This window comes from Falco rusticolus, chromosome 1, assembly GCF_015220075.1.
Source record: "Falco rusticolus isolate bFalRus1 chromosome 1, bFalRus1.pri, whole genome shotgun sequence".
Lineage (NCBI taxonomy): Eukaryota > Metazoa > Chordata > Aves > Falconiformes > Falconidae > Falco > Falco rusticolus.
In genome coordinates this window covers 102,689,411-102,698,715 of record NC_051187.1, presented here as the reverse complement: position 1 = coordinate 102,698,715, position 9,305 = coordinate 102,689,411, and the positions used below count along the sequence as shown (strand labels likewise).

At 47.4% G+C, this 9,305-nt stretch overlaps 1 protein-coding gene across 1 annotated transcript in view; it reads left to right on the top strand.

Annotated features, from left to right (window-relative positions):
* The first annotated feature begins 389 nt into the window (after positions 1 to 389).
* The window catches only part of SLC4A4 (solute carrier family 4 member 4), a 163,748-nt gene continuing 154,832 nt past the window's right edge, over positions 390 to 9,305 (top strand). The window contains 1 exon segment of the mRNA XM_037392274.1: positions 390 to 1,002. Coding sequence (XP_037248171.1) covers positions 825 to 1,002 — 178 coding nt within the window. The 5' untranslated portion in view covers positions 390 to 824.

The window sequence follows — 9,305 nt, the reverse complement described above, 5'->3', positions numbered from 1 at the left end:
TATCTTTTTAATTTATTTTCTTATCAAAAGCGAGTTTGCAGATGAACCCTTGGGAAGGGTGCAGGGTCTTATTTTGTGGGTGAAATAAAGCAGCACGAGTTCTGGGCAGCGCCACTTTTATGCAGAAGTGTAGGATGATTCGTCTCTTCTGCACGGGGAAGCAGAGAAGAGGTGGAAGGAAGCAGGGAGGAGAAGGCAGTAACGACTAAACCCCGGCCCCAGAGGGAATGAATGAATGGGTGACACACATAAATGACTGCTGTGACGGTCTGACTTGCTGTAGCTCGGTCTCGGGATAATCCTCGTATGTCGGATTTCTGTAAGGCCAACATGTGACACGAAGCTTGTCTCCCAACAGACAAGTGTGCTTTGCTGGTATTAACGCTGGCTGAGCCTGCTCTCCCGCTGTGCACGCGAACGCGTGTGTGTGTGGTCTGTGTGTAGTACGCGTGCTTGCTCGTGGTACGTGGTTCTGCAGTCGCAGTCTTTTAGAAGGACTTTAAAAGGAAACTGGAATTCCACAAACTCTTGGCTATTGCATAGACAGTCCCAAACTTGCATGTGTGTCTATACGGCCTTTTTAGCAAAAAGGAAAAAGGAGGAGGGGAGGAGAGGAGAAAAAAAAAAAAGAAACAAGAAACAGGAAAAAAAAAAACCCCAAAGATTTCTAGCTGGGATTACCTTTCTCACACCTGGCACCAGTGATGTCATCTCAAGGTTAGAATTCAAGCTACATGAGGCCAGCTTAAACCAAACGCCGTTTGAAAGGAGCTCTATGAAGGAACAGCAGGCACTGGAAGGAGAACAGGAGTGCCCACAGGAACATGAACAGCAGCTTGCAAGTTAACCTGCCCAGGACCTGGGCTGGTTCAAGTAGCTCACTCCAGGAGAAGTCTGAGCATTCCTTTTTTCTTTTCTATTACTATAGGATGGAGGACGAGGCGGTACTGGATAGAGGGGCTTCCTTCCTTAAGCATGTATGTGACGAAGAAGAAGTGGAAGGTAAGAGACCTTGGACTGCTGGGGCGAAAGGGTGCCTTCACAGTTTGTGTTTGTGTTTAAGCTTGGCATGGCACAGTCGGATATCAGAGAAGAAGGACGCCTTTGTTTTGCTGAGTGATTAACCCTAAAATTGACCGAAACACTGGTAAGCTTGATGGGGGTGAAACAGGCTTTTTAAAGAAACCCTCTTTTTCAGTTCAGGAGTGGATGTTACGGGCTGCGGGCACACGTTTCCACTCCCCGCAAAGTCCTGTTTGCTGTGTCTTGCATAGTGGCTTTGAAATATCAGAGCTGTTTGGTTTGCTGTCCTTCGTGAATATAGTTTTGGCAATGCAGGCATATCACCACCATGCTTGGAAGTGCTGGAATACGGTGGCAGGCATCGCAGGTGGAGGAGCGCACTGGAAAAAACAGCAGAATTTGCACCAAGTGTCGGGGTGGACATCAGGCAGCAAGTAAATGTTTGCTTGGGTCATCCCTTTAGCTTAGCAGGCATAAAGAGAAAATGTTTCCCTTGAAGAGGAACTTTGTTAACAGAGCAAACAGTTTCCTCACTTTTTAGAAAGAGAGTAGACTCCTTTGAAAGTGTTTTTATTTTCTAAACAAAAATGTTGTGAAATCCAAAAGGTAAAAGGAATTTAAAGGAGTTTAAGGTGGTTTGTGGAAAATGATTATGCTGATAGGAATGAATTATCTGCAGCAAATTCTCTTTTTTTTTTTTTGAGGATCAGTTGGCCATGTGCTTGATAAACTAGTGGGGAAGGAGGAGGAAAGGTTGATAGAGTACATACTCCACCTGGAAGGGGAAAAGGAGGCCAGCATTGCACCTCCCAGTGCTGTCCTTCCCCTCTTGACTTAGATATATAGTTTTATTCTGATTTCTTTAATTGCAAACAGATGCCTGTGGCTTTTTGGTTGAAAACGTTTTGGAAGGGGTAGGGTTCCAGCCGTGTTATTGTCACCAGACACTAAAGGACTGAGCAGTATGAAAGAAAAAAAAGCTCCAGAAATACGAATTAGAACACTTCCAGCAAATCAAACGAGTCCTTCCCATGAAAAAGCCTGTGTTTTCTTCCTCTCTTCTATGAAGCAGTCTGTGCTCAGTAGCTATAAATCATCATGTTGGGTTTAATTAGGCCATTTGCTGTCTGCGGGGTTGGAATGACAGGGGTTTTGTATTGGCCTTTTGCTTGTAGAATAATTGACCCTTTGGCACAGCCGAAACATTTGAGAGGGGAGAGAGAGAGAATATTTTTTTATAATTTACTGCCTTAAATATTGCCACATGCTGTGTGGTGGGTATTGACCACGTGTGACACTCCAGGAATACAATACAAGTTGCTGTTTGTGAAGAGCAGTGCGGGACCATCCTTCTAACTGTCTGCAGGTGCTGTGAAAAAGGGCTGCCCTTAATGCTTTGAGCATTATTTGTCGATGTGGTGTGTTTATCTCTGTGTTTCCACATTGATATCCTCATTTGATGTAGCTGAGCTACCAGACTGGTTGCAGTTCATCTTGCTGGGGTAAGAAGAGGAGGGTGAAACAAGTACGTTCTAATGGCACCCGACAGGCTTCTGAGAACTGTAGCTGCTTGTCTGAGCTTCCAGAGAGACGTGGAGCTGTGTAACCAGCTAATTCCCTTGTTCGTGCTAAAGGCAGCGCCTCAGTTCTCGCCAGGCTTCTGCGAATGACCTAGCTAAATCACAAAGGGAGCTGCCGTCTGTGGCGGGGCCACTGCTGACGCCGTAGCAATCTGTCAGTGCCACGATCGTGAATGATGCAGTTGGGTGAGCCGCTGCTCAGCCGCTTCCACTCTTACTGCAAGTGGGACAGCCTTGAATTCACAGCCTACCTGGGAAATCTGGGGCATTGCCACACTGCAAGTCATCGCTAAAGGCTTTGACACTTTGAGGAGATCTTATCTGCCTTAGCTGGGAAGATGTCCAACCTAAATGGAGCTGATTCTATGCATGTCCTCAGCTACGTCTGACTCCCTTCTCAGATATGTGTCCTGTATATAAATATGCTTAATGCACATGTCTGTCTAATATGCACACACGTACCCTGTGTAACAGTCATAGTCTGCACGTATAGAATGAATCGTAGATTCACAGAATGGTTTGGGCTGGAAAGGGACCTTGAAGACCCTCTAGTTCCCACCCCCTGCCACAGGCAGGGACACTTCCCCCCAGCCCAGGCTGCTCCCAGCCCCGTCCAGCCTGGCCTTGAGCACTGCCAGGGATGGGGCACCCACAGCTGCTCTGGGCAGCCTGGGCCAGCGCCTCGCCACCCTCACGGTAAAGAATTTCTTCCCAATATCTAATCTAAATCTACCCCCTTTCAGTTTAAGATCCAACAGAAGGGCTAAAGCATCAGGTTGAAGACCTTCAGCTGACCCTTGGTGCAGATGTTTTTAAGTCTCTCTGCTAGATTTCTGTGCTGCATGTGGGACGGTTCGGGGAGGAGAACATTTGTCTAGAGACCTGAAGCTGTTCACTCCGAAGTGCTCTCCATTACTTCAGCCACCTTCATGGCACGGTTATAACTTGCTGCTTTTAAAGGCTTTCAGTAGTTGCATCCTTTGTAGAAGAAACAGTGAGTGGGACTGTTACCTCTAGGTGCGTTTTATTTTTCTGAGAGTTTTTAGTTTTAGCCCACTTTCGTGAGGAAACAACATACTTATAAAGTTCTTTGCCTCTCTTGGACCTTCTTTCCATTCCTCTCCCAATAATTCTTTGGACCCAGCAGTTCATATCGATCAGATTTCTCAGGAAGGCTCTTTAAAGCTACTCTTAATATCGCTAAACTTGCAGGGGAAAAAAAAACAACCACCACAACCCTGAGCAGAGTGGAGACTATTTTCTTTTCCCTCTGCTAGGGAGAGGGGAGTTACAACTTTTATCAGAAGCAAGCTGACAGCATGGTGTTCAGGTGGTGGGATTTGGGGATTTCCCAGCTGCTGGAGTTTGCAGGAGAGAACGGGAAGACTCAACTGTGAGACATTACAACAGGCTCAGAAAGCAGGCTGCTTGTGTTGCTTGTGCATTGGTTTGGTTTCCAACCGACGAAGACAGAATTTTAAAGCCATGGCTTCGAGCTTCGCTGTTTTGCGTGCTCTTTGCAAGGAGAGAGGAAGAGCAACGTTGTTTTCTTGGTGCCCGATGGCCTCACGTTACACCTGCGAGTTGGAGACGGCAGCTCTGAATTGCCACGTCACTTGCTAATTTGATTATGTTGCGGTGTGGGGGAGAGGGAAGGACTTTGCTGTTTAAGGAGGGGGAAAAACGGGCATTTCTGGTCCGTTGGATGTTGCGACATGTTCAGCTTGGGGCAATGGTCGGTCATGCCCTTGCTGAGTAAATGTAGTGTTAATAGAAACTATACATACCTGCCAAAAAGGCCGTTCCTTTGGGCTAGTTTCCAGAAATCATTTAATGTTTCTCTAAGATGTCACCTCAGTCCGGTCCTGTGTTGGAATGTGTTGCTGTTTTATGAGTGACATCAGCTGTTGACATGGGAGAATTACGGCACCCCAGCTCAGCCCCCTGCTGTGTCTGTATCGGGAGGGCTCCATCGGCTAGCTCGGTGCCTGTGGGGTAGGAAGAGCTGCGGTGCTGGCTGTCACTGATGTGGCACGTGAGCGCCCAGAAACGTGACTTGGTGAGGCGAGGAATCTGCCTGGGTCCAGCTGGAAGGAAAGCAATGCAGAAACGTTGGCTTTCTCAGGGGGAATGGGGAAGAGGCACTGCCCTAAGCTGAACCTTCCTGTGCGAGAAAACCATTCCCATTCATTTAGAGCACTGCTCGTTCCTTTCCTTGAGGGTTAAGGACATGTTGCTTTAATGCCACTGTTAGGAGTGCTGGTATGTGTGACATAAACAGATTACTTAATAACCAATTTTGCAAGAGGGGAAAAGTAAAGCTCCACCTTATCCTTTGAGATAAGGTATTCTTGGCTCTCTAAGCGTAACTTCCCCCTCGGCTTGCTGCTGCCCTGGCTTCGTGGCGGGGCGGAGGGTGCTGGGTGCCAGGGCTGACAGTGCTGTTGCTGAAAACCCAAGGGGTGCTCTGGCTGCTGCGTTAGCAGACAGGGACCAGCACCCCTGTCGAGGTGCTTTGTCCTGCCTTTCAATCGATTTGCGAAGTAAATTACCTCTTAGATACCACTGTTGTAGGGGGGAATTCAGGAAAAAATGCTCTTACGGCAGAAACTTTTTCACGGATCCTGTTGTCTTTATGGGATTTACTATAGAGAGAGCCTAAACCAGGGATTTTATAACAGCTTTCTGTAACTGCTTTTTTCCATTTTAGGGTGTCTGCTTCCACACTTCCCTCCTCCTTGCTTTCTATTCCTGACCCTGTTGTGTCATTGCGCTTTGCTGGTAGAAAGCTGTGTGATGCCGTAAGCCTAAGATTATTACTTGATGGTTGGATTAATGAGGAGAGAGGTTGAAAGGGTAAAGATAACTGTGAAAATCTTTACCTTTATTAAGAGCAGGCAGAAGGTGGGAGAAATGAGCTTTGTTTTCTTCTCTCATCCCCACCCTCAGTTTTTGATCGATGACTATAGACAGGCCTTCTCCATTTCCAGAAATAACCAGAAGACCTGTTTCATATCAGAGTTTTTAATTCCTTCTGAAATAAATACCACTAAAAAAATTAACCGGCTAAAACCTCAGCGCAGAATGTACTTTGCTGATATTCTTTGGTACCTTTACTTTATGCGTGGAGGTAGAGTAGGCTGCATTTTGCTTTGGTGAAACTGAGTCAGGCTTTGCTTGTGCAAAAGGAAAACGATGGGGACGCGGGCACTGCCTTTTCGCAGCAGCTGGCACGACTTGGGAGCACCAGGCCCAGCTTGGGGTCTGAATGCTGCCCCACACAGCCAGTGAAAACAAGACAGGTAGTTTGGATCTTTTCAGCTTCGAAATATCTGGATGAAAGATTTCAGATGAGATTCTCCCCAGCTTTAATTCCCCGTGACACTTTGCAGGATGCTGAAATGTGCTGTTAACTGGCTTGCTGGAAATGAAAAGGTCTAGTGCTGTGACTTCACTGCAGACTTTTGATAATACGGTAAATCCCTATGGAAAAGTTGGGAGCGGTTTTTGTGAGCAAGGATTAAGTAAGTCGATAGTACAAATGCTGCAAGGTCTGCGAAATAGGAATTGCTCAAGAAGCGGCTTGTTCAGAAATTTTTGTTAGTAAGATAATATCAGTTTGCAGTCGTTTGTTAGCTTGCTGCTAGTAAATCTGTGAGTGCGCTTACTACTGGCAATTTCCAGCGGGTGTCTGTCTTCCCCGTCATGGCACGGGATATCGTTCTGGTCATTGCAGGTGTCTTTCATCTGCTGTCAGGGCTCAGCATGAGCTGTGAAGTCGCCGGGGTTGTGTGGGAAGTTGTTGATGCCCGCCTACTCCAGGGTCTGTGAGAAAATCTGCAATCCAAGTTCAGATGATGATAAACCGACTTTACATAAGGTAGTGATAAGTTGGCTGCGCACGCAGGAGAAATCCAGAAAATGTTGTCAGAACAGCTGAGTCAATATGTGATGTGGTTTGCCCGTTGCAAAGGAAAGATTGTGTTTTCTTTTAAGTGATGATAAGTTTTGCACTGACACTCGCTAGGAGTGTGAGGTACGTGGCAGTGAAGGGCGGTGTTTCTGTACCATTCTGACAGCGACTGGCCTTTTTCTGTCTCTGATGGGCTGAAACAATCATCAGCTCTCTGACCTGGCGGTGAAACTAATTTTGCTGAGGGCTGTGCTAATTAGAACGGTGGCCCTTGGGTGGGACCTTACAGCCTTTGATGGGATCAAGTGATGTGGATGTGTTTAGTTCCTGGGGCCATCCTGAAGCTGCTGCTCCCTACCAAGAGAGGGCAGGTGCTTGGGCAATGCAGGGCCTCCCAGTCCAGGGCCATGGGCCTCTGTGTCTCGGTGTGCTCCTGGAAATGACTCTGCAAAGGTCATTTTTGAAGTGTTCTCATCTGTTGCGCTTCAGTTGCTGTCGATGCTGTCCTGCATCAGTGTGCGCACAGGCTGGTCTTGTAGTTGCACACCTACTGGTTATGTGACGCTTTGGTCCTCTCCTGGGTTGTTTCAGTTCAGATCCCAGTCTAGGCTTGTTTGACTGTCTTCTCCCACCTTCCTCTGCCCAACAGCTCGTTTTGTTAAGGTACAGTAATACTGGATATGGCACTTCAGCGTGGAGATGGAAGAACCAATACAGCCTTTGCTCAGTCTTCACATGTGAGCCCCAGGTGTGCTGGTTTCCCTTCCTGAATTTTTCTGGGACATTTGAAATCAAAAGGTAACACAAAATGTATGGGGGAGGCCCAGCTGCAGCTGTAAAACGTGTCGTGCCAGCATTTGCCGTGTTTGGCTGTATTGAGCAAACTCTGTCGTGGTTTTGAATGGACGGATTTTTAAGAGACCTACTCCATAGCATAAATCAAGGCAGAGAGAAGAAGTGAAGATAAATGATGGGCAAACAGGGAAAGGTATTGAGGCACAAAGTGGAAGAAACCTGACCCCGTGTCAGGGTTGGGTTCCTTCAAGCTTGGCCAGGTCCAGCAGTCCCAGCCTTCATGTGGCCAGGGGCTACAGGAGCATCCTTCCTTCTGTCATCTGGGCACCCAGAACTAGTAGAGATGGGCTTAATCTGGAAACTGACATTAGGGCTGGTTCCACAGTTTGCTAAGATAAGCCCAGTCTGTGTGCCAGTTTGGGCATCGCCTCAGCCATTGTGAAGGTCTGTCCTGTCCTTTCCTTTGGGTGATATTCCTGGTCTGGTTGCACAGCACTGGGAGAACTTCCTCAGCAGTGAAAAGAGTCCGAGAAGGAACGCAGGAAACTCGGGTGCTTTGGCCGCCTTCTGCCTTTCGTAAAACACACCACAGCCTCTAGGTACATGATTCTAACTGCAGCCTTGGACCCGAGGTTTGCTTGTGGCAGGGCTGCTTTTCTGTCTCGTGCTGCGGTGCTGCAGGGTTGGGCAGTTAGGGGAACTCGCTGTGAGCTGCCTGGCACTTTGCGAACCCTAGGAAACAGGATGGCGGTTTAGGCACATCTCTGCCTGGCATGTTGCAGTTGGATGTCTTGGCTTTGTTGCTAAGCTGTGCCCAGGCCTTTGCTGTTTGTTCTTCAGGCGTTGGACAATGTGCTGCTTCGTGCAGTCGCTGGTGGTGATTAGGAGTTTAGGCTCGCAAAAGACCGTGGTGTTTGCTTCAGGGTTTAGAGGGCAGATTTCAGCGGTGTGCCTTGCTGTTGCTTGTGCACAAGTGGCAAAGCAGCAGCCAACCTCTGGTACCTCAAAAGCAGCTTGAGGTTCTTTCTCTGAAGCAGGAGCAGTGTCTGGATGCCGTACTCATTATACCACAGCTTTTACTTATGTTGGAGGGTGGTCTAAAACCTACCTGCATCTGTGAATTGATAGTGCCCTGCTTGGTGTTCGTTTAGTCAGCCTTGGTAATTAATGAGATGGAAATACAGAAAACGAGGCCAAGATTTTCAGCCAAGATGGGCTCTTTTGGGTGGTCATTTGGGAAGCGGACATAATTGCAAAGGAACTTGGTGCTAGAGGCGGGTGCCAGAAAATCTGAAGGTATCGTGATTCCCATCAGCTTGGCATGAAAATTAAGCGGTCCAGCATGGCTCCCCTCCTCTGCCCTGTTCCCTAGAGCTGTGCATTTTTAAAGTCTTTCTTTTCATTCCTGGAATCCAGGCAGTGTTGGCCAGATTAGATCAGATCACAGCAGGACAGGTTCGGTGGCTTCTGTAACCTCTCACAGCTCCAAAGAAGAGGGAAAGAAAAGCAGCTTATGGGGTTGTGGGTAAGACTCTCACAATGGCTTACATAAAGCCCAGTGAGAATACCCCAAACACATGTTTATTGTTCTGTCTAAACAATGTCCACCGTTAATTCATTGCCAACGTCCTTAGATTTTCCTGTCATGGAGCGGTGCCTTATAGCTGTCATTGGCGTGTGTCTTCTGGGGTTTGTATTCTGATCATTTCCTAGCAATTCCTGGTGTAGTTTTTGGTGACCGACTCAGTCTGCTCCTCCTAAACAAATGGGGCTTGTAGGATCCTCAAGGAGTCAAATGATGACCTAATTTTGTTTTCTCCATTTTTTTTTTTGGTTGGAGATATTCTTGGCTTCATTTTGTGAGCTCTGTCTTTTAGAGCCAACCTGTTCTTTGGGGCACAGTGCTAACACACCTTTTAAATATGCTTTGCTGGAGCGGCCTCTGAATCTTGTTAGGAATCTGGCAGTTCAAGGCAGGGTCATTGATGGGTAGC